Source organism: Somniosus microcephalus, chromosome 12 (assembly GCF_052327205.1).
Source record: "Somniosus microcephalus isolate GS21.2 chromosome 12, FLI_Smic_1.0, whole genome shotgun sequence".
NCBI classification, from domain to species: domain Eukaryota; kingdom Metazoa; phylum Chordata; class Chondrichthyes; order Squaliformes; family Somniosidae; genus Somniosus; species Somniosus microcephalus.
The window spans coordinates 173,977,351-174,003,036 of NC_140998.1; the positions used below are offsets into that span (position 1 = coordinate 173,977,351).

At 47.2% G+C, this 25,686-nt stretch overlaps 1 protein-coding gene across 1 annotated transcript in view; it reads left to right on the plus strand.

Annotated features, from left to right (window-relative positions):
• The window catches only part of rbm25b (RNA binding motif protein 25b), a gene marked incomplete at its 5' end in the record, with an annotated part of 71,290 nt that overhangs the window by 38,949 nt on the left and 6,655 nt on the right, over positions 1-25,686 (plus strand). The window contains 5 exons of the mRNA XM_086002359.1: positions 3,011-3,155; positions 8,152-8,225; positions 8,319-8,469; positions 9,823-10,138; positions 10,881-11,155. Coding sequence (XP_085858485.1) covers positions 3,011-3,155; positions 8,152-8,225; positions 8,319-8,469; positions 9,823-10,138; positions 10,881-11,155 — 961 coding nt within the window. The remainder of the gene's footprint in view (positions 1-3,010; positions 3,156-8,151; positions 8,226-8,318; positions 8,470-9,822; positions 10,139-10,880; positions 11,156-25,686) is intronic.

The following is a 25,686-nucleotide window of genomic DNA, read 5'->3' on the forward strand; positions in this document are numbered from 1 at the left end:
CGCGCTCTCTCTTCCCCCCCGTCGACGCTCTCTCTTCCCCCCCCGTCGCGCTCGCTCTCTCTTCCCCCCCCGTCGCGCTTCCTCTTCCCCCCCCGTCGCGCTCTCTCTTCCCCCCCCCGTCGCGCTCTCTCTTCCCCCCCCCGTCGCGCTCTCTCTTCCCCCCGTCGCGCTCCCCTCTTTCCCCCCCCCCCCCGTCGCTCCCGCTCCCTCTTCCCCCCCCGTCGCTCGCTCTCCTCTCCCTCTCTTCCAACAACAACATGCCCTCGAAAAAGCCTCGGCACCGCCGGGCACTCCAGCTAGTATATATAAAACGGTATGTCTATCTGTCTGTCTCTCTGTCCGGCTATACAATCAAAAGATATAGAGCGTACCTGCACGTGTGTTACATCAAAAGAAAGCTTACGGTTCCAGAACGGTTGTAAGCGTATTTACGTTTCGGTGAGACAAAAATTGTGCCCCGCGGTATCCAAAAAACGTTCAAAATTCCCTCATTATCTGCTCATTAGCATTGAGTGACGTCGAGGTCGACCAATCGTACGGTCGAGCGACCCGACGGTCGACCAATCGCTGCGTGTCGGGGGCGGGTTCCTGGCGCGTGCGGGCGGGCTCTCCTAGAGTCGAGTGACGGGACGATTGACCAATCCTACGCTTCGGTGACCTGACGGTTGACCAATCGGTGCGTGTGTGGGCGGGGCCATATCGTTCTGAACTGAGGTGAGACGCCGCCATCTAGATTCCAAACTTTTCAATTCTTTTTCCCGCTTTCTGTGTCTTCAAAAAAAAAAGTTGCTTTTAAACACATTGTTTTTAAAAAAAGTTAATTACTTTCTAAATCTTTTATCTAATCTCATTAATTTTCCTACCTTTCCCCATTTTTGCAGGTAGGCCTCGAAGCCTGGGCGTCTGTTGCCAGCCATGCTGGACCTTAGGCAATTGTTTTGTGGCAAGCTCCTCCCACCCCCCCTGCTGGGCCCGATTCCGAACCAGCGGCCAGCCATCTTGGTAAAGGCTGGCTGGGCTCACTGCAAGCTCCTCGCGCTTGCGCTGAACGGTGCACGCGCACCTCCACACAGAACGCGGCCAGAGGGAAGCGAGCAGGTTAGCAGGGTGGGGGCGGGGCTCGGGAGGGGAGCGGAGAGGGTTACCCCCGGCAACCGGGCTCGCCAGCCGCAATCGGCCGTCTCAAGCCGCTCGGGCCCAGGCCTGGTCCCGGAGATCGGGAGGCGGAGAGGGGAGGAGAGGAGGGGTTACCAAGGCAACCGGGCCCAGCCAGCCGCAATCGGCCGTCTCAAGCCGCCTCAGGCCCGGCCTCAGGAGAGCGGGGCTCGGGCTGACCGAGGCGCTGCGCTCGGCAATGTCCGTGTGTGGGGCGGCACGGAGCTCAGCGGAGCCATCGCCGGCAGAGGGGAGAGGGTCTGCTGGCTCCCCCCTCCCTTTCCTCCCCCCCCCTCTTTTCCCACCCCTCCCCTCCTCTCCCCCTCCCCTCCCCCCCTGCCCCTCCCCTCCCCCCCTCTCCCCCCCTCCCTCCCCCTTCCCCCCCCAGTCGCGCTCTCTCTTCCCCCCCAGTCGCTCTCTCTCTTCCCCCCAGTCGCTCTCTCTCTTCCCCCCAGTCGCTCTCTTCTCTTCCCCCAGTCGCTCTCTCTCTTCCCCCCCAGTCGCTCTCTCTCTTCCCCCCGGTCGCTCTCTCTCTCCCCCCCGGTCGCTCTCTCTCTCCCCCCCGGTCGCTCTCATCTCCTCCCCCCCGGTCGCGCTCTCTCTCTCCCCCCCGGTCGCTCTCTCTCTCCCCCCCGGTCGCTCTCTCTCTCCCCCCCCGGTCGTTCTCTCTCTCTCCCCCCCGGTCGTTCTCTCTCTCCCCCCCCCGGTCGCTCTCTCTCTCCCCCCCCCGGTCGCTCTCTCTCTCCCCCCCGGTCGCTCTCTCTCTTCCCCGGTCGCTCTCTCTCTCCCCCCCGGTCGCGCTCTCTCTCCCCCCCGGTCGCGCTCTCTCTCCCCCCCCCCGGTCGCGCTCTCTCTCCCCCCCGGTCGCGCGCTCTCTCCCCCCCCGGTCGCTCTCTCTCTCCCCCCCGGTCGCGCTCTCTCTCTCCCCCCCGGTCGCTCTCTCTCTCCCCCCCGGTCGCTCTCTCTCTCCCCCCCGGTCGCTCTCTCTCTCCCCCCCCGGTCGCTCTCTCTCTCCCCCCCCCGGTCGCTCTCTCTCTCCCCCCCCCGGTCGCGCCTCTCTCTCCCCCCCCGGTCGCACTCTCTCTTCCCCCCGGTCGCTCTCTCTCTTCCCCCCGGTCGCTCTCTCTCTTCCCCCCCGGTCGCGCTCTCTCTTCCCCCCGGTCGCGCTCTCTCTTCCCCCCCGGTCGCGCGCTCTCTTCCCCCCGGTCGCTCTCTCTCGCGCTCTCTTCCCCCCGGTCGCTCTCTCTCTTCCCCCCGGTTGCTCTCTCTCTTCCCCCCCAGTCGCTCTCTCTCTTCCCCCCAGTCGCTCTCTCGCTCTCTTCCAACAACAACATGCCCTCAAAAATCGCTCGGCACCGCCGGGCACTTCAGCTAGTAAACTATAAATTACATAAAATAACTATTTTAAACAAGAATTTAAATTTTTGGAAAAAATAATTTTATATTCTAACGGGGCTAAAAATAAACTTAACTTGCTTTAAAGTATTTAAAAGTAATAACCCTGCAGAAAAAAAGTTTTAATTTTAATTAATTCACCACCTACCTTGTTAAAAGCAGGCCTTGCGACTGCTTTTTACATGTCTAACTTCTGGAGACTTACCATCCCGAAGAAACCTGGAAAAAAAACGTATGTTCAATGCGCACGCGCTGCCTCTTCCGCGCGTGCATTCCACCTCTGAACCCCTTCTTTCAGGGGAACGGAAGTGCCGGTTTCCCGTGCATGCACAAAACCGGCATTTTCGTTGGGCCTACACGAGAGTACCCCGTGCGTACTCACGCGTTGGGACCCCGAATTTCTGGGCCAATATTTTTCTATGTGTAACCAGTTTCTGCCTCTCTGCCATTGAATTTCAAGCTGTATTGTCATGTGGAGCTGCTTAATTTTATTCATTTTCTGCCTTTTGATTCAGCGTCTTAAAAATTGGGAGGTAAGGGAGCGGAAGAAGGCAAGAGACTATGAAAAGGAAACTGAAAGGGAGGAAGAAAGAAGAAGAGAAATGGTAAGTGGTGTTATGGGATGTGAACCGTTAAGATCTTACTAAAGATCCTGCATCTGAAGGCACTTGCTGTGAACCCAGACTTATTCCCTGTTCTCATTTGTTTGTCATACTTCCGTCATCTTTCTCCATTAAATAAATTCCCATTTCCATATTTAAAATGGAAGTTGCCTATATAAATTTACCACCCTAGAATTGCACAATCTGGTCAAGAGGTGGCCCTGTTATCCTGGCCTTCAAATTGTTGTCAATGGATTCTGAAAATAGTTGATCTGCTCCCAAAAACCTGAGCTTGGAACTGTAAAGTGAATTGGATCTGAGCATCTGTGGTGTACCAAATTCCCCCGGATACAGCTGGGATTCACCATTGGATCTGAGCATCTGCGGTGTGCCGAATTCCCCCGGATACAGCTGGGATTCACCATTGGATCTGAGCATCTGCGGTGTGCCGAATTCCCCCGGATACAGCTGGGATTCACCATTGGATCTGAGCATCTGCGGTGTGCCGAATTCCCCCGGATACAGCTGGGATTCACCATTGGATCTGAGCATCTGCGGTGTGCCGAATTCCCCCTGATACAGCTGGGATTCACCATTGGACCTGAACATCTGTGGTGTGTCGAATTCCCCCTGATACAGCTGGGATTCACCATTGGATCTGAACATCTGTGGTGTGCCGAATTACCCTGGACACAGCTGGGATTCACCATTGGATCTGAGTATCTACGATGTGCCGAATTCCCCCGGATACAGCTGGGATTCACCCACAGGATCTGAGCATCTGTGGTGTACCGAATTCCCCCGGATACAGCTGGGATTCACTCATTTTTCTTTAGCTTTTAGCAGATTCTGCTTAGTTTCTCAAAATTATTTGAAGAGAAACTGGAGAAAAAATTTCTAAAACTAATCCAGTAAAGGTGTTAAGCTTTTTAATTTTTTTTAAACAATAGCTGTGTGTATGGGACGAAAAGACGGACCACAGATTGCATTCCTGTTATAGCTTTGGTATTTTATTCCATAAACTCTAAGAAGTGTATTTAGCTGAGACAGTCGCCCTGATAGTTTTTTTTGGTGGGGGGGGGGGGTGGGGGCGTGCTGGTGGGGGCTTGTAGTGGAAATACAGCTAACAAGGAGTTCTTGCTGCATTTAATGGCAGTACCTCATTTGAATTGAAGGGGGCAGGGGTTGAAGAGTTTGAAGCGATTGCAAGGTGGGGGGAGGTGGGGGTTTGAAGAGATCGTGCGGGATGGGGTGGGGGGCTGTGGTTGAACAGATTATATGGGGTGGAGGGGTTGAAGAGATAGCGGGGGAAGTCGAGATCGCGAAGGAGGTAGCGGATAGTTTCCCGGGGCGGGTTGAAGAGGTCGGGGGGAGGGTTGAGGAGATCGCGTGGTTGGTTGAAGAGATCGCGCAGAGGGGGTTTTTGAAGTAATCTGCGGGGTTAAAGAGATTGCGGGTTCAGGGGGAAACCAGGCCCGCAGCCAAATATAAAATTCTGTTCAAAGTTGAGGCATGCAGCCTCATATTTAAATAACTGATCTGCCTCTCGGGCAGGTTTATCACCCGCCTCCATTGAAACTGGGAACGTTTTGGGGTCAGGTTTCAGATTTTTGAAATTTTAACCTTCCCCTATCCTGCTCATTGTGGGGTGTTAAAATTCCTCCGTGTCTTTCCTCAGTGTAATTTGAGTTCATTCAGGTTTTTTTTTGAGAAAGCCAGCTAATCTTGCCTGTTTTGTTGACAGAAAATGTAAACATCCTAATTGCTAACAGCTTTCAGACGAATGCATTGTGAATTTCCTCAACTTAATTTGAGTTTCTTTCCCAAAAAAAACCAAAAATGATTTGAATTTTGAAAGCTCTAATCACCTGTTTGGTGATGGTAATTAGAATGTTTATCTTTTGTTATAACTGTGTGAACGGTACAGATACTGACACCAGTCTAGGAACCAATCTCAAAACACCAAAGTCATTGGTCGCAAATTGACAAAGCCACAAACTAGAACGGCCAGACCGGGCATCCCTCACCCAGTGCTGTCGGGCCTGTGCTTTGTCCCTCCCCTCATTGCTGACAGACACCAGGAACTCACCAATGAGCCTAACCTCGTATTTAGTCTCGTTGTGACAGACTTCAAATTTGTTTTCCACAGTTGTGCCAAAGCCCAGATTCTCCCTCCACAGTGCCAGGTCAAAGGAGCTCTCTTCCTCCTCGCCGCCCCACCCCCCAAAAAAAATACCACCAAATTCCAGCAGTAACTACTTTGAAACTCCAGGACCATCGCCTGTGTTCTGCCAAATCCTAGGACCATTCCCCAATGCTATCAAAGCCCAGGATCATCCCTCAGTGCTACAGAAGCTTGGGACTACCCCAGGTATAGTGAAATTCCATTCCCCTTCCCATTTGTGCTAAATACCAGATAACTTGCTCCAATTGATGCACTTTCCGTGCTGTTTTGCTGTGTTATCTGCTTTAAAAATGGTATGGGCAAAAAATTAGATACGTAGGCAAAGGAAAATAAAAACCAGTCCACTCATTTAGGGTGTTAAGGTTGTGAAATTCAAGCTCCAATAAACAGCCCATAATACCATTTAATAAACATGGAATTTGACAATCATTCACTGGATCAGTGCCCCTGGTTTTACTCCCAATACTGCATAAACATCCCTATTTTAAACAGTGAATCCTCTGACTCAGAGAAATGTCTGCAAGACCTGCTGCTAATACATTAAAAGTTTTCTATATGGCAATTACTTCCTGTCCACATTGACCCTTGCTTCCTGTTACAATTTTTGTCATGTTTTTTATGCCAACATTTGTAGCGGAAAAATCCTGTCCCCAAAACAGCATTTATGATGGAAATGCCCCCGACAACATCTCAATTACAGTTGCATGTCACGCTGTAGTTGCAGGCTGCTTTCTCTCTCCCTCCCCTCGAACTAGGGAATGCTGTGACGCGAGTTGCCTGAGGTCTGCCCAACATTTTGTTTGGTTACCAAACTCTCTGCCTGTGTCTGGCTCTGTGCCACCCCCTCCCTCACCAATTGTATGTAAAAGAAGATCTCGCCTTCTCTGATTCATTCGAATTTGTGCAGTTTTTTTTTAAGTCACCATTCCCAGCAATTTAATCTGTTTAAAATTGGCTTCACTTTTCCTGGCTTTGTTAATTTAATGACATACCATGGCCTCACTGCTCTGCCTGCCTGTGGTTCCATTCGTTCCCCTGGCTTGGTGCTCAGCCTCCATCTGTACCAGCACCAGTTTAGAGAAAGTGTGCAATTGGCACCCGAACTTGGACCAGGTGGACGAGGCTTCATGAAAGCAATGGAAGTTCAGTCGAGGGTTTGGCGAATGAAAGGCAATATGGAAGTGAGCAGGAGACAGCCTCTGTCCACACACCTTCGGTGAACAGAACATGTAGGGGTCAAAAAGGATGTACGGTGCAGTGGATGGCGAATAAGGTATATAGGTGGCAAGAGTATAGCAAAACCCAGGATGATATAGCAGTTCATGGGTTACAGGGAGCAATGGGCTGGTAGGAGGGTGAGGGGATGTGTGAAGTTGAAAATGTAGGAGATGTGTTGGGATTGAGAGTGCATGTGCAATAAGGATAGGTGAAGGGAAATAACTGCATTATGCCTCCACCCACGGATTCCAGCCCTGAGCAGCTCCCTTACACATCATGCTGTATTTATCCTACCCAAAACAAAAGGCAAAACAAGCAAGTAGAAACAAAATCAAAAATTGGAGTTTGGGGCAGAGAACCAAGAGTGAGAGAGGACGAGAGACACAAGCAGCAACAGGAAGATGAAGACTAGTAAAGGCATTGTATACTCTGACTTAACATGTGAAACACTTGGAGATCTAGTGTTAACAATGATTGTAATCTGAGAGGTGATTTTGGTACTGTGCATAATGATTTGGTTAGGTGCACCAACGTCAGTGTTCTTGCTCAGGCCAACATCCCCAGCATCGAAGCTCTGACCACGCTCAATCAGTTCCGATGGATGGGTCACATTGTCCGCATGCCTGATACGAGACTCCCAAAACAAGCGCTCTACTCGGAGCTCCGGCACGGCAAGAGAGCCCCAGGTGGGCAGAGGAAACGCTTCAAGGACACCCTCAAAGCCTCCTTGAAAAAGTGTAACATCCCCACCGACACCTGGGAATCCCTGGCCCAAGACCGCACAAAGTGGAGGAGAAGTATCCGAGAAGGCGCCGAATACCTCGAGTCTCTTCGCCGGGAGCAAGCGGAAGCCAAGCACAAGGAGCGCACGTCAACCCAAGCACCCCACCCACCTGCCCCTTCAACCACCGTCTGCCCCACCTGTGACAGAGACTGTAGTCACCTGCGAGCTCATTTTTAATGTGGAAGCAAGTCATCCTCGGTTCCGAGGGACTGCCTAAGAAGAAGAAGAAAAGTAGAGGAATTCACCAATTCAACAGCTGTTTTTGATCTCTCTGCAATTGAGAACACAATGATTTGTAATCTTATCATTTATTCAGTGTGCCTACTAATGTAGAATTAAGCCATACAGACAGGAAGCTTGCACGCTTGATTCCGGGTTTGGGCTGAGTTTGCTAATCTCAGCAGTGATGGTGATTAACGCATGCTTAAGTGTTCATGTGTCTTGGGGCGTTGATATTAATGTGCATCATAAATATGTTGTGCGATGACACTTCTTCACAAGAGGATTTCTTTGTCTCGGCCATGGCGCTGAGGTGGAGGCACTGAGAGTGAAAAGTGAGGGGCAGATCAATCTCGGCCAATCTTGGACTACCTGTATCTGTTTTTTGGTGCCAGTGACAGCAGCTAGCGAGCAGGCCATCACACTGCCCTTCAGTCACAATACTGAGTGCAGTACTGGGATGGAGGAGAAAAATAACTGACTTTTTTTTGGAGTTAGAGGTTTGGTTTTACTTAGTCAAGACATAAGATTAATGCCAAGTCTTTTTGGCTATAAAGTAACTTGTAACTTAAATGCAACGTTATCCTTCACAGGCTAAAGAGGCAAAAAGACTGAAAGAGTTTTTGGAAGATTACGACGATGACCGAGATGACCCAAAATATTACAGGTGACTCTAGTCTTTCTCAGATCTGACTGTAGTAGCAGGCTACGTTTTGTCATCTTTTTGCATTATGTGAAATAATTCCTTGTTTAATTTCAGAGGGAGTGCTTTGCAGAAGCGCTTAAGGGATCGAGAAAAAGAAATCGAAGCAGATGAAAGAGATCGCAAACGAGAGAAGGAGGAGCATGAGGAAATTCGACAGCGTTTGCTGGCAGAAGGGCATCCTGACCCAGATGCAGAGCTTCAGAGGGTAAATCAGCACTGAGATCAGTCACTGCCTCATTGAATACTGTTCTGGATGTGGAACTCTTACCAATAGTTACAAATATTATGAACAAATCCTTTTAATAGTTTAAGACCTGAAACAGTAAAGCTGTCGTAGCATTTCCTAACTTGTAATATTGATTGGAAAGCTCATGATTGTTTGATTTTTTTCTGTTGACAATGTAGAAAAAAACTGGTTATTTCCCCTAGTACTGTAGTTACCGTGTAGAAATAGATATCTCTAGGCAGTATTTGTGTCTTAACTTCTCCCACTCGGCAAAGCAATTAAGTTTAAGAATGCAGTTAATTGAAGTCATCTTTTAAAATTTGTCATATATTGATCTATCTAAAGCTTCATCTGAGAAACAGCTACATTTGAATGATGGAGCTCTGCCCCCCCCCCCCTTCACCCCTCCCATAGCTAAAGACACATGCTAACTTTACTATATTTAACCGTGCAATAAAAAGCACCTCAACTATGCCAACTTGCTAATATCCAAGTAGATTTTTACCCAAACCGAGGTACATTTGTGTCAGTGACAATTGAATCTGTAACTCAATCCAATGCTAAGCGGCATAATGAACTCTGTACAGAAGTAGAAGACAAATGGACAGCCTCAAGTGAAAAATATTTTGCTTACTAATGGAAGTGTTGAACAGACTCCCAGTAAAATCAGTCAAATCTGTGTTTAATTACTGATTGGAACAAAGATTAAATACCTAGTTAGGAAGAAGACCGGTGTAGATAGGAGCGATTTATTTCTACGTGAGCCATGGTTCCTGTTCTGTAACCTTTCTGGGCAAACCCATGGTACACCACCTTGGTGTACTCAGTCACCACGGCAAGGCATGGTTTTGCACCATCGACGGTAGATGATGGCAGGGAAGTTGAAAGAACCTGGGCGGTTATTATGGTTCAGCGGGTCTGTCCAATGAATCGCTTAGTCATACAGACGAGAAAGTTCCTGGTTGGTGTTGAGTTAGCTGAATTACCTTATGGTGTTAAGCTATTTCCCCTCAGATTAGGTTCCGCTATAAGGTATGGTGTGGAGATGCCGGAGTTGGACTGGGGTGGACAAATGTAAGAAGTCACACAACACCAGGTTATAGTCCAACAGCTTTATTTGAAATCACAAGCTTTCGGAGCGCTGCTCCTTCTTCAGGTGAAGTGGAGAAATGCATAAAGACACAGCTTATATAGTCAGAGAATCATGTCAGATGTTTACAGGTAACCTTTCCAACTGCCATTTATCGCACCTCGGCTATAAGGTAGGTTGTGGGAGGAGTGGACTTGATGCCAATATGTCTGTCTTGTTGCATATTATCATATTGTGAACAGATGGAACAGGAAGCAGAGAGGCGGCGGCAGCAACCAATCAAGCAGGAGCCAGAATCGGAAGAGGAGGAAGAGGAGGAGGAGAAGCCAGAGAAGGAGGAACGGCGAGATGAAGAGGAAGAGCCAGAGCAGAAACCCTGCCTTAAACCCACCTTGCGCCCTATTTGTTCCGTCCCCTCCGTTTCCTCAGCAAGTGGGAATGCTACACCCAATACTCCAGCAGATGAGTCTCCTTGTGGCATTATCATTCCACATGAGAACTCTCCTGATCAACAGCAAGAGGAACAGCGGCCTAAAATTGGGCTTAGCCTCAAATTAGGTAAGGGAATTGAAGAGCATTATTCAACACAATATAGAACTCTTGCTGCTGATAATGTGAGCTATGTTTTATGAAATTGCCTTTGCTCATATAATATATTTAGTAGCATATTGTTCTTTCACTTTTGGGATCTTGCTTCAAGTCCAGCACAGATTAATAAGATGAAAATCTCCTGTCTGCTGGCTGGAAAGGATCTGTGTAAGATGGGTTTGGGCAATCTCAGTCCAGTTGCTGGTGGCCATGAGCTTATGGTGGAGAGCCAGCACTTGCTTAAAGAAACCACAAGAATGCTATGGTGAATGAAAACCCCTATGCTGGTGTATTTGGGGTGCTGCTGAGGTGTAGTGCAGAGTGGAGGAAGCTTCACGTTGCATTGTGCTTGATCTAGGGAGTGAAGGCTAGATGCCTGACGCTAAGTCCTCATAGTGGGAAAGCTGTTCCATTTTCAGCGTGATGTCCTTAACCTTGATGAGCAGGAAGTTACACTCATATAAATTGTCCAATTCCAATTCCAATTCCAATTAAAATGCTTTATTGGCATGAAAGTTTACAGAGAACCATATTGCACAATGCCAACCACAGACAGGTGACCGCCTATGTTCAAATAATGAATGTTGGACACACAATTTGCCTTACATGGTCTATATATTTTATGGTAACATACAAGTGCTAGCGATATGGTGCTAGCCAGCACTGAATTGGTTTATGAATCTGAACCTGATCTATCCCTTTCTCCGTTTAGGTGGTTCCAGTAGTCCGAGTCAGACAATTTCAGTCAAAAGAAAGAAACTTCCAGTTGATAGTGTTTTCAATAAGTTTGAGGATGACGATAACGATGAAGTTCCTCGTAAGCGGAAACTTGTCCCATTGGATTATTCAGAGGACGAAAAGGGGGCCTCTAAGGGAAATGTAAATACTGAAGAAAAACGAAAACACATAAAAAATCTGATTGAGAAAATCCCAACAGCTAAACCAGAACTCTTTGCATATCCTCTGGACTGGTCTATTGTGGACACGGTACGTTTCTCTCCTATTTGTGAGGGCTTGTAAGCAGTAAGCACGGTAGTAACGTATCTATTTTCCCAAACCCCTGGCAGTTGCTTGTGAACAGAAGTACAGGCCGTACTGTTTTCTCATTGTTGATACATTACTGGAGCCTGTGGTCATTTAACACCTAATCTGCTCTGTTTGTTTACCATAGTCATTCAAGGGACTAACACACTGCTGTATTTAGACTCACCAATAAAGCATGCTATTGAGATCTTGAGTGTGAACAAACTCGTGGTGCAATGCCCTGCTGTATTAGGCCAGTGCGTTGCACCAGGTTGGGGTACTGGTTTGAGCCCATAATTCCCAGATTGAATTCCTGCTATCAGCTAGATTATTGAGGTATCAAATGTAAATGCTGGCTGGGAGGATGGAACAACCTATGCTTCACTCATGGCTCGGTAAGTTTATCCAATTCATACAGACAAGACAGTCCTAAGTATAATTTTGGTCTAAAAAAGAAAGCCTTGCATTTCTGCAGTGCCTTTCATGACCTCAGGTCGTCCCAAAGTGCTTTACAGCCAATGAAGTACTTTTCGAAGTGTAGTCATTATTGTAATGTAGGAAACGCGGCAGCCAATTTGCGCTCAGCAAGCTCCCACAAATAGCAATGAGATGATCTGTTTTAGTGATGTTGATTGAGGGATAAATATTGGCCAGAGAGCTACCCTGCTGGCTGGGTGGAGCAGAGGGTCTTCACCTGTCCGTCATTGTGCGTATGTTCGGAACCTCTGATATGAGAAAGATCGCCATGTCTCAGGCTGATTATGACTCCATTTTGCTTTGTACTGGGGCAACTCCCATCACAAACACATTTTTATCAAAGGCCTTTTCTTTCTTACATGGATGTGCTGAGTGTTTAAATTGTAAAACAGCTGCTCTCCATAATCCACAGAAACATCACGCAGGAATGTTGCCTCTTGGCACATGGGACTAAAACCATCTCACCATGCCCAGTCAGTCCCAACAATAAAACCATCTCACCATGCCTAGTCAATCCCAACAATAAAACCATCTCACCATGCCCAGTCAATCCCAACAATAAAATCATCTCACCGCGCCCAGTCAATCCCAACAATAAAACCATCTCACCATGCCCAGTCAATCCCAACAATAAAACCATCTCACCATGCCTAGTCAATCCCAACAATAAAACCATCTCACCGCGCCCAGTCAATCCCAACAATAAAACCATCTCACCATGCCCAGTCAGTCCCAACAATAAAACCATCTCACCATGTCCAGTCAGTCCCAACAATAAAACCATCTCACCACACCCAGTCAGTCCCAACAATAAAACCATCTCACCATGCCCAGTCAGTCCCAACAATAAAACCATCTCACCACACCCAGTCAGTCCCAACAATAAAACCATCTCACCATGCCCAGTCAGTCCCAACAATAAAACCATCTCACCATGCCCAGTCAGTCCCAACAATAAAACCATCTCACCATGTCCAGTCAGTCCCAACAATAAAACCATCTCACCATGCCCAGTCAGTCCCAACAATAAAACCATCTCACCATGTCCAGTTAGTCCCAACAATAAAACCATCTCACCATGTCCAGTTAGTCCCAACAATAAAACCATCTCACCACGCCTAGTCAATCCCAACAATAAAACCATCTCACCACGCCCAGTCAGTCCCAACAATAAAACCATCTCACCATGCCTAGTCAATCCCAACAATAAAACCATCTCACCACGCCCAGTTAGTCCCAACAATAAAACCATCTCACCATGCCTAGTCAATCCCAACAATAAAACCATCTCACCACGCCCAGTTAGTCCCAACAATAAAACCATCTCACCATGCCCAGTCAGTCCCAACAATAAAACCATCTCACCATGCCTAGTCAATCTCAACAATAAAACCATCTCACCATGCCCAGTCAGTCCCAACAATAAAACCATCTCACCACGCCTAGTCAATCCCAACAATAAAACCATCTCACCGCGCCCAGTCAGTCCCAACAATAAAACCATCTCACCACGTCCAGTCAGTCCCAACAATAAAACCATCTCACCATGCCTAGTCAATCCCAACAATAAAACCATCTCACCATGTCCAGTCAGTCCCAACAATAAAACCATCTCACCATGTCCAGTCAGTCCCAACAATAAAACCATCTCACCATGCCCAGTCAGTCCCAACAATAAAACCATCTCACCACGCCTAGTCAATCCCAACAATAAAACCATCTCACCATGCCCAGTCAGTCCCAACAATAAAACCATCTCACCATGTCCAGTCAGTCCCAACAATAAAACCATCTCACCACGCCCAGTCAGTCCCAACAATAAAACCATCTCACCATGTCCAGTCAGTCCCAACAATAAGAACACAAGGAGAAGAATACTCATCAGGTACGTCACTTACAGCCCAAATTACTACGTTTTCTTTCAAGTATTCCTGCATTCACAACAAGTCCGCCATCTCTTTCATTCTGTCAGCTGTGGCTCAGTAGGTATCACTCTCACTATGGTTGTGGGTTCAAGTCCCAATCCAGAGACTTGAGCACATAATCCAGGCTGACACTCCAGTGCAGTGCTGAGGGAGTGCTGCACTGTCGGAGGTGCCGTCTTTCGGATGAGACGTTAAAGTGAGGCCCCGCCTGCTCTCTCAGGTGGATGTAAAAGATCCCACGGCCACAATTTTGAAAAAGAGCAGGGGAGTTCTGTGTCCTGCAGTGTCCTGGCCTTTATCCCTCAATCAACATCACTAAAACATTATCTGGTCATTATCACATTGCTGTTCGAAATAGTGTCATAGGATCTTTAGACGGCACCTCCGACAGTGCAGCACTCCCTCATTTTTGTGCTCAAGTCTCTGGACTTGAACCCACAACTTTCTGACTCTGAGACGAGGGTGCTACCCACTGAGCCACAGCTGACTAGCTGAGTTAACTGATTTCAGCTGTGGAGGCAGCAGGGTGCTACAGTTACCATCGGTGCCTCTGGGTTAGATGGGGGAAATCGGTCAAGATTTCCACTCCTGGTTGCTCGTTGTGACCCTTTGTGGATACTGGGTGAGGACAGGGTTGAGTGTGGCTATTGGGGATCGGAAATTAATAATGGTCACTTTTAAAGAGAGGCCAGCCCGCCCCCATGGGGTCCTGTCTCAATAAGGAGTTAACTTCTTCAGGACTAGAGGTGTGAAGATGGGCAAGGGTTAACTAACAACCTGAGCTGCCATCCTGTGGCTGACTGTCATTATGGGAGCTATGTGCACGGGTTACCTAGCTGAAGTTGAAGCCCTTGAAATGGATCTTAGCAGACTTAAAAAGGAGTAAGTACTGCATGGTTAAACTACATTTTCAACAAAATCTTTTGCATGTCTAAGGCTCAAATTTGTTTGAAGTTCCATTCTGATTTGGGAGAGGGGAATAGAGTTATGGGATCACGTTCTTTTTTATTCGTTTACGGGATGTGGGCGTCGCTGGCAAGGCCAGCATTTATTGCCCATCTCTAATTGCCCTCAAGAAGGTGGTGGTGAGCCGCCTTCTTGAACCGCTGCAGTCTGTGTGGTGAAGGTGCTCCCACAGTGCCGTTAGGTAGGGAGTTCGAGGATTTTGACCCAGCGACGATGAAGGATCAGCGATATATTTCTAAGTCAGGAGGGTGTGTGACTTGGAGGGGAACTTGGAGGTGGTGGTGTTCCCATGTGCCTGCTGCCCTTGTCCTTCTAGGTGGAAGAGGTTGCGGGAAGATGTAAGAAGCTATTGTTAAAGACGTTATAGCAGGGCACTTAGAAAACATAGAAACATAGAAGATAGGAACAGGAGTAGGCCATTCGGCCCCTCGAGCCTGCTCCGCCATTCAATGAGATCATGGCTGATCATCCAAACTCAGTACCCTGTCCCTGCCTTCTCCCCATATCCCTTGATCTCTTTAGCCTTAAGAAATATATCTAACTCCTTCTTCATTATATTTAATGAATTGGCCTCAACTGCCTTCTGTGGTAGAGAATTCCACAGGTTCACCACTCTCTGGGTGAAGAAATTCCTCCTCATCTCTGTCCTAAATGGCTTACCCCTTATCCTTAGACTGTGACCCCTGGTTCTGGACTCCCCGGCCATCGGGAACATCTTTCCTGCATCTAGTCTGTCTAGTCCTGTTAGAATTTTATAAGTTTCAATGAGATCCCCTCTCATTCTTCTAAACTCCAGCGAGTATAAGCCCAATCGACCCAATCTCTCCTCATATATCATTCCTGCCATCCCAGGTATCTGTCTGGTGAATCTTCGCTGCACTCCCTCCATGGCAAGAACACCCTTCCTCAAATAGGGCGACCAAAACTGCACACAATACTCAAGGTGTGGTCTCACCAAGGCCCTGTACAACTGCAGCAAGACATCTTGTTCCTGTACTCGAACCCTCTCGCTACGAAGGCCAACATGCCTTCTTAACCACCTGCTGCACCTGCATGCTTACCTTCAGCGACTGGTGCACAAGGACACCCAGGTCTCGTTGCACTTCCCCTTCTCCCAATCTATTGCCATTCAGATAATCTGCCTTCCTGTTTTTGCCACCAAAGTGGATAACCTCGCATTTATCCACATTATACTTCAAAAGTTCAAAGTGATCAGGCAGAGTCAACATGGTTTTGTGCAAGGGAAATCATGTTTAACCAATTTATTGGAGTTCTTTGAGGAAGTAACATGTGCTGTGGATAAAGGGGAACCGATGGATGTACTGTACTTAGATTTCCAGAAGGCATTTGATAAGCTGCCACATCAAAGGTTATTGCGTAAAATAAAAGCTCATGGTATAGGGGGTAACATATTGGCATGGATAGAAGATTGGCTAGCTAACAGGAAACAGTAGGCATAAATGGGTCATTTTCTGATTGGCACGATGTAACGAGTGGTGTGCCACAGGGATCAGTGCTGGGGCCTCAACTTTTTACAATTTATATAAATGACTTGGATGAAGGGACCGAAGGTATGGTTGCTAAATTTGCTGATGACACAAAGATAGGTAGGAAAGTAAATTGTGAAGAGGACATAAGGGAGGCTACAAAGGGATATAGATAGGTTAAGTGAGTGGGCAAAGATCTGGCAAATGGAGTATAATGTGGGAAAATGTGAAGTTGTCCATTTTGGCAGGAAGAATAAAAAAGAAGCATATTATTTAAATGGTGAGAGATTGCAGAGCTCTGAGATGCAGAGGGATCTGGGTGTCCTAGTGCATGAATCGCAAAAGGTTACTATGCAGGTACAGCAAGTAATTAGGAAAACTAATAGAATGTTATCATTTATTGCGAGGGGAATTGAATACATAGAAACTAGGAGCAGGAGTAGGCCATTCGGCCCTTCGAGCCTGCTCCGCCATTCAACGAGATCATGGCTGATCATCCAAACCCTAACACCCGGTCCCTACACCGACAGCCATCCCACCCAAGCCCTATCCCCGTAACCCCACGTATTTAATCCTCCCCTAACACGAAGGGCCAATTTTTTATCATGGCCAATCAACCTAACCCGCACATCTTTGGACAAAAGTAGGGAGGTTATGCTTCAGTTATACAGGGCATTGGTGAGACCACATCTGGAGTACTGTGTACAGTATTGGTCTCCATATTTAAGGAAGGATGTAAATGTGTTGGAAGCAGTTCAGAGAAGGTTTACTAGACTAATACCTGGAATAGGCGGGTTGTCTTCTGAGGAAAGGTTGGACAGGCTAGGCTTGTATCCGCTGGAGTTTAGAAGAGTAAGAGGTGACTTGATTGAAACATATAAGATCCTGAGGGGTCTGGACAGGGTGGATGTGGAGAGGATGTTTCCTCTTGTGGGAGAATCTAGAACTCTCGCTTGTTGGAGATAGTCATTGCCTGGCACTTAGGTGGCAGGTAACATTCGCGCCACAGATCAGCCCAAGCCTGAACGTCGTCCAGGTCTTGTTGCATGCGGGCATGGACTGCTTCATTATCTGTGGAGTTGTGAATGGCGCTGAACACTGTGCAGTCATCAGCGAACATCCCCATTTCTGATCTTATGTTGGAGGGAAGGTCACTGATGAAGCAGCTGAAGATGGTTGGGCCTAGGACACTGCCCTGAGGAACTCCTGCCGCGATGTCCTGGGGCTGTGATGATTGACCTTCAACCACCGCAACCATCTTCCTTTATGCTAGGTATGACCCCCCCCCCCCGATTCCCATTGACTTCAGTTTTACTAGGGCTCCTTGATGTCAGACTCGGTCAAATGCTGCCTTGATGTCAAGGTCAGTCACTCTCATCTCACCTCTGGAATTCAGCTCCTTTGTCCATGTTTGAGGTCGGGAGCCGAATGGTCTTGGCGGAACCCAAACTGGGCATCAGTGAGCAGGTTATTGTGAGTAAGTGCCGCTTGATAGCACTGTCGATGACACCTTCCATCGCTTTGCTGATGATTGAGAGTAGACTGATGGGGTGGTAATTGGCCGGGTTAGATTTGTCCTGCTTTTTGTGGACAGGACATACCTGGGCAGTTTTCCACATTGTCGGATAGATGCCAGTGTTGTAGCTGTACTGGAACAACTTGGCTAGATGGGCGGCTAGTTCTGGAGCACAAGTCTTCAGCCCGATAGCCGGGATGTTGTCGGGGTCCATAGCCTTTGCTATATCCAGTGCACTCAGCCGTTTCTTGATATCACCTGGAGTGAATCGAATTGGCTGAAGACTTGCTTCTGTGATGGTGGGGACCTTGGGAGTAGGCCGATATGGATCATCCACTCGGCACTTCTGGCTGAAGTTGGTTGCAAACGCTTCAGCCTTGTCTTTTGCACTCACGTGCTGGGCTCCACCATCATTGAGGATGGGGATATTCATGGAGCCTCCTCCTCCTGTTAGTTGTTTAATGGTCCACCACCATTCATGACTGGATGTGGCAGGACTGCAGAGCTTTGATCTGATCCGTTGATTGTGGGATCGCTTAGCTCTGTCTATAGCATGCTGCTTCTGCTTTTTAGCATGCATGTAGTCCTGTGTTGCAGCTTCCCCAGGTTGGCACCTCATTTTTAGGTACACCTGGTGCTGCTCCTGGCATGCTCTTCTATACTCCTTATTGAACCAGGGTTGGTCCCCTGGCTTGATGGTAATGGTAGAGTGAGGGAGATGCCGGGCCATGAGGTTACAGATTGTGGCGGAATACAATTTTGCTGCTGGTGATGGCCCGCAGCGTCTCATGGATGCCCAGTTTTGAGCTGCTAGATCTCTTCTGAATCTATCCCATTTAGCACGGTGGTAGTGCCGCACAACACGATGGAGGGTGTCCTCAGTGTGAAGACGGGACTTTGTCTCCACTGCTACCAATACTGTCACGGACAGATGCATCTGCGATCAGTAGATTTGTGAGGACGAGGTTAAGTAGGTTTTTCCCCTTGTGCCGGTTCTCTCACCACCTGTCGCAGGCCCAGACTGGCAGTTATGTCCTTCAGGACTCGGCAGTTCGGTCAGTAGTGGTGCTACCGAGCAACTCTTGGTGATGGACATTGAAGTCTCCCACCCAGAGTACATTCTGTGCCCTTGCTGCTCTGTGCTTCTTCCAAGTAGTGTTCAACATGGAGGAGTACTGATTCATCAGCTGAGGGAGGGCAGTAGTAGGTAATCAGCAGTAGGTTCCCTTGCCCATGCTTGACCTGAAGACATGAGAGTCAATGTCAATGTTGAGGACTCCCAAGGCCACTCCTGACTATACCACACTGCTGCCTCCCCTGGTGTGTCTGTCCTGCTGGTGGGACATTGGCTTAAAGGTATGATTCTGTGAGCATGACTATGTCAATCTGTGCGACAGCTCTCCCAATTTTGGCACAAGTCCCCAGATGTTGCGAGATGTGGGAGCCGTTGAACCCCATTGAGGCTAACGGTGATTTCATCTGCGACAAGTGTTTGCTGCTAGAGGAACTCAAGTTCCATGTTGTGGAGCTTGAGACCGAGCTTCGGACACTGCGACACATCAGGGAGGGGGAGAAGTTCCTGGACTCTATGTTTCAGGAGATGGTCACACCTATGAAGTTAATTACTGCAGATGTAGTCCGTGGTCAGGGACAGGACGGTGTGACTACGAGTGAGGAAGGTACAGGGATCCAGGATGTAGTGTTGAAGGAGACGCAGCCCTTGTTCTTGTCCAGCAGGATCGAGGTTCTTACTCCCTGTGAGGGCGGGAGCGGGGACTGCAGGGAGGATGAGCAACCTGGCCACAGCACCGTGGTACAGGGGGCCATTCAAGTGGAGGGAGTAAAAATAAATGTTGTAGTGGTAGGGGATAGTATCATTAGGGGGATAGATAGGGTTCTCTGCAGTCAAGAGCGGGAGTCCCGAAGGCTGTGTTGCCTGCCTGGTGCCAGGGTTAAGGACATCTCTTCTGGGCTGGAAAGAAACTTGCAGTGGGAGGGGGAGGATCCAGTTGTCGTGGTCCATGTTGGTACAAACGACGTAGATAGGACAAGGAAGACGGTTCTGTTAAAGGAGTATGAGCAGCTAGGGGTCAAATTAAAAAACAGAACCTCAAGGGTAATAATCTCTGGGTTATTACCTGAGCCACGAGCGAATTTGGCTAGGATAAATAAAATTAAAGAGTTAAATGCGTGGCTCAAAGACTGGTGTGGGAGAAATGGGTTTTGCTTCTTGGGACACTGGCACCAGTACTGGGACAGGAGGGAGCTGTTCTGTTGGGACGGACTCCACTTGGCCAGTGCTGGGACTAGAGTCCTGGCGAATCATATAACTAGGGCTGTAGAGAGGGCTTTAAACTAATTAGTGGGGGGGAGGTTTCTAGAGAGCAAATAATAGAAATGACAACAGAGAAGGTCATAGACTTAGGTAGCAGTGGGGGAATTAAAAAACAGAATGTGTCAGGAAGGGACAGAAGGTATGGAGTAAAAAGTAAAGTACTAAAAAGGGAAAAAACAGGAACTAAGTGTTACAAAACATATTTGAGAGTTCTTTATCTGAATGCACGTAGCATTCGTAACAAAATGAATGAGTTAACGGCACAAATAATGACATATGGGTATGATCTTGTGGCCATTACAGAAACATGGCTGCAGGGTGACCATGACTGGGAATTAAACATACCAGGTTATTTAACAATCAGGAAGGACAGGCAGGAAGGGAGAGGAGGTGGGGTGGCTATGTTAATAAAGGAAGGAATCACTATAATACAGAGAAATGATATTGGGTCAAAGGAGCAGGATAGTGAAACAGTTTGGGTGGAGGTAAGGAATAATAAGGGGAAAAAAACACTAGTGGGTGTAGTCTATAGGCCTCCGAGCAGTTGCAACTCTGTTGGACGGAGTATTAATCAGGAAATAGTTGAGGCTTGTAATAAGGGAACAGCTATAATTATGGGGGATTTTAATTATCATATTAACTGGACAAATCAAATTGGGCAGAGCAGCCTTGAGGAAGAGTTCATTGAGTGTATTAGGGATGGGTTTCTTGAGCAGTATGTAACTGAACCGACCAGGGGGCAAGCAACCTTAGATTTGGTCCTGTGTAATGAGACAGGATTAATTAAAAATGTCCTAGTAAAGGATCCCCTTGGAATGAGTGACCATAACATGGTTGAGTTCCATATTCAATTAGAGGGTGAGAAGGTTGGATCTCAAACAAGCGTGCTGAGCTTGAATAAAGGAGACTATGAAGGTATGAGAGCGGAATTAATTAGAGTGGACTGGGAAAATAGATTAAAGGGTAAGACGGTACATGACCAGTGGTGTACATTTAAGGAGTTATTTTACAACTTCCAAAAAAAATATATTCCACTGAGGAAAAAAGGGTGTAAAAGAAAAGATAGCCATCCGTGGCTAAGTAAAGTAATTAAGGATAGTATCCGACTAAAAACAAGGGCATATAAGGTAGCCAAATCTAGTGGGAGGATGGAAGATTGGGAAGTCTTTAAAAGACAGCAAAAAATAACAAAAAGATTGATTAAGAAAGGGAAGATAGATTATGAAAGTAAATTAGCAAAAAATATAAAAACAGACAGTAAAAGTTTCTATAGTTATATAAAAAGAAAAAGGGTGGCTAAAGTAAATGTTGGTCCCTTAGAGGATGAGACCGGGAAATTAATGGTGGGAAACATGGAGATGGCAAAAACACTGAACAATTATTTTGTATCAGTCTTTACAGTAGAGGACACTAAGAATATCCCAACACTGGCCAAACAGGGGGCTCTAGGGGGGGAGGAACTAAATACAATTAAAATCACTAAGGAAGTGGTACTTGGTAAAATAATGGGACTCAAGGCGGATAAATCCCCTGGACCTGATGGCTTGCATCCCAGGGTCTTGAGGGAAGTAGCGGTAGGGATTGTGGATGCATTGGTAATAATTTTCCAAAACTCACTGGACTCAGCAAAGGTCCCGGCAGATTGGAAAACTGCTAATGTAACACCCTTATTTAAAAAGGGTAGTAGGCAGAAGGCTGGAAACTATAGACCTGTTAGCCTAACACCTGTGGTTGGTAAAATGTTAGAGTCCATTATTAAGGAGACAGTAACGGGACATTTGGATAAACATAATTTAATAGGGCAAACTCAGCATGGTTTCATGAAGGGGAAGTCATGTTTAACAAATTTGCTTGAGTTTTTTGAGGAAGTAACATACAGGGTGGATAAAGGGGAACCAGTGGACGTAGTGTATTTAGACTTCCAAAAGGCATTTGACAAGGTGCCACACAAAAGATTATTGCTCAAGATAAAAAATCACGGGATTGGGGGTAATATTCTGGCGTGGGTGGAGGATTGGCTCTCTAACAGAAAGCAGAGAGTTGGGATAAATGGTTCGTTCTCAGATTGGCAACCAGTAACTAGTGGTGTTCCGCAGGGGTCAGTGCTGGGTCCCCAACTCTTTACAATCTATATTAACGATTTGGAGGAGGGGACCGAGTGTAACATATCAAAGTTTGCAGATGATACAAAGATGGGACGGAAAGTAGTGAGTGAGGAGGACATAAAAAACCTGCAAAGGGACATAGACAGGCTAAGTAAGTGGGCAGAGATTTGGCAGATGGAATACAATACTGGAAAGTGTGAGGTTATGCACTTTGGCAGGAAAAATCATAGAGCAAGTTATTATCTTAATGGCAAGAAACTGGAAAGTACTGTAGTACAAAGGGATCTGGGGGTCCTGGTGCACGAAACTCAAAAAGTTAGTATGCAGGTGCAGCAAGTGATTAAGAAGGCCAATGGAATGTTGGCTTTTATTGCTAGGGGGTTGGAATATAAAAACAGGGAGGTATTGCTGCAGTTGTACAAGGTATTGGTGAGGCCGCACCTGGAATACTGCATACAGTTTTGGTGTCCATACTTAAGAAAAGACATACTTGCTCTCGAGTCAGTACAAAGAAGGTTCACTCGGTTAATCCCGGGGATGAGGGGGTGGTCATATGAGGAGAGGTTGAGTAGATTGGGACTCTACTCATTGGAGTTCAGAAGAATGAGAGGCGATCTTATTGAAACATATAAGATTGTGAAGGGGCTTGATCGGGTGGATGCGGTGAGGATGTTCCCAATGATGGGTGAAACTAGAACTAGGGGGCATAATCTTAAAATAAGGGGCTGCTCATTCAAAACTGAGATGAGGAGAAACTTCTTCACTCAGAGGGTGGTAGGTTTGTGGAATTTGCTGCCCCAGAAAGCTGTGGAAGCTACATCATTAAATAAATTTAAAACAGAAATAGATAGTTTCCTAGAAGTAAAGGGAATTAAGGGTTACGGGGAGCGGGCAGGAAATTGGACATGAGTCTGGGTTCGGAATGGTCATGGCCCTGTGGGTAGTGGAGCGGGCCCAGGGGCCGTGTAGCCTTGTTCTGCTCCTACTGTGTTCTAATTCTGTTAGATTTCAGGAGATGGTTTTATTCCTGTTCCTGGCTGGGGTGGAGATCGCCTTTACAGAAGGTAAGTACTGTAGAAAATATAGGGACAGAGTGATCTCCTGGAAGAATTTCGATCGCCTAGATGGGTCGGAGAGGAATTTCCCAGATTTTTTTCTCCCAAATTGGCCATTGGGTCTTTATCTGGTTTTTCGCCTCTCCCGGGAGATCACATGGGTTCGGGTGGATGCAGAGTGATAGAAGATTTGAGGTTAGGATCAGATCAGCCATGATCTTATTGAATGGTGGAGCAGGCTCGAGGGGCCGATTGGCCTACTCCTGCTCCTATTTCTTATGTTCTTATGTTGGTGAGGAGGATTTCACAGGGTCGACTGGGCTGCATGCGCCATGTCCGTAACTGGTGCTGAGGTCGATGCCGGGTGGTCCATCCGGTTTCATTCTTTTTTGTAGCGGTTTGTTACAACTGAGTGACTTGCTAGACCATTTCAGAGGGCAGTTAAGAGTCAACCACATTGCTGTGGGTCTGGAGTCACATATAGGCCAGACCAGGTAAGGACGGCAGATTTCCTTCCCTGAAGGACATTAGTGAACCAGATGGGTTTTTACGACAATCCGATAGTTTCATGGTTACCATTACTGATGCTAGTAATTATTGCAGATTTATTTAATTAACTGCTGTGGTGGGATTTGAACTCTCGTCTCGAATCACTGGTCCAGGCCTCTGGATTACTAGCCCAGTGACATTACCACTACGCTACCATTCCTCTAAAAACAGCTTGCATTTATAGAGTCTTTAACTTAGAAAAACATTTCAAGGTGCTTCACACAAGTCAAAGCAGACAAATATAAACAACAAGCCAGAGAAGAAGATATTAGGAGGTGATGAAAAGCTTGGACAAAGAATTGGGTTTTAAGGAGGAGAGAGAGAGATGGAAAGGCCAAAAGATTTAGGGAGGGAATTCCAGAGTGTGGGACCTAGACAGCTAAAGGCGTGACAGCTAATAATGGGGCAAAAGGAGTGGGGGATGCACAAAAGACCCCAGTTGGAGGACCAGAGTTCTTAGAGGGTTGTGGGGCCAGAGAAGGTGCACGGCCGCACAGCCCTGGACCGGCTTTTTCAATGTTGAGTTTCGTGCATGTCCGAAACTGTTAATGGGCTGTGCACCCAAAACAAAATTAGGGGGAACATTGCTTCCACCCCTTTGTATTCCAGCCCTCTCGAGATAGAGGCCAACATTCCATTAGCCTTTTCATTATGTTTGTACCTGTCCACTAGCTTTCAGTGATTTCTGTACACTGACTCCTAACTCTCTCTGCTCCTCCACAGTTCCTAGCTTCTCGCCATTTAGAAAATACATCTTTCTTCAGTCTAAGGTGGGTGACCGCACCCGTTCCCACATTGAACTCCAGCTGTCACAGTTTTGCCCACTCACTGAATCTATCAATGTTGCTTTGCATCTTTCTGCTCCCAGCTACACTACACTGTGCCGCCTAACTTGGTGTCGTCAGCAAACTTCGATATTTCTGTGCTGAAACATTGGGATTCTGTGTCACATCGCACAAAATAGGTTGTCTTATTTTTGATGTAAACTTCTGATGGAGCTTTTCAGTGGTTCAGCCATCTTGATAGTTTGGACATGAAGTCTATCCCAATGATATAATATTAAAAAGAATATAGAGGCACTGGAGAAGGTGCAGAAACGATTTACAAGACCAATACCAGAACTGCAAGGTTTTAACTATCAGGAAAGACTGAACAGGCTGGGGCTTTTTTCTCTAGAAAAGAGAAGGCTGCGGGGTGACCTGATCGAGGTCTTTACAATTATGAAGGGGTTTGATAGGATAGACGTGGAGAAGATGTTTCCACTTGTGGGGGAGTTTTAAACTCGGGGCTGTAAATATAAGATGGTCACTAATAAATCAATAGGGAATTCAGGAGAAACTTCTTTACCCAGAGTGGTGAGAATGTGGAACTTGCTACCACAGGGAGTGGTTGAGGGGAATAGTATCGATGCATTTAAGGGGAAGCCAGAAAAGCACATGAGGGAGAAAGGAATAAAAGGTTATGGTGATCGGGTGTGATGAGAGGAGGCTGAATGGCCTGTTTCTGTGTTGTGTAATATAGATTACAAAGGTCCTCGTGGAATTTGATTCCTGGTTGATGCCTGACCTCAGCCAAGGCAGCAGCTGGGTATTGTAAAGGCCAAAGTACCTCTTGGTTAGGGAAGGGAAACCCTCTGGAGTCTTGCAGATTGTGTGGAGACTGCTAATGAGGGCAGGGTGAGGGCAGGTTGTGATAACCTTGGGTAGCCTGTTAAATCTTGCTATCGAGGTTTCCTTAGGAACGAAAATTCACCAGAAATCTATCTTATCTGTTCCCAAAATACTTGGGCAACAGGATGGTCATGTTAATATGAGGTCTTTCATCATTGGGTGACGAACCAGAGGGCATCCATCGCCTGTGTAACAGCCCCAGTTAGGGAGTTGGCAGGTTTATGAGGGAAGTAAAATTGAAGAGCAGAGAGAAAATGATTTACTGTGTGGTGTGATACTGAGGTTTGCTCTGAGCAAGAACTCTTTGATTTCTGTTTTCTGCTCTGTGCTTGGGTGCTGCAATTGGCAACGTTGCTAGATAGGGAACTTGGGGCGGGGGGGGGGGGGGGAAACGGAGAAGCCCAGGATTT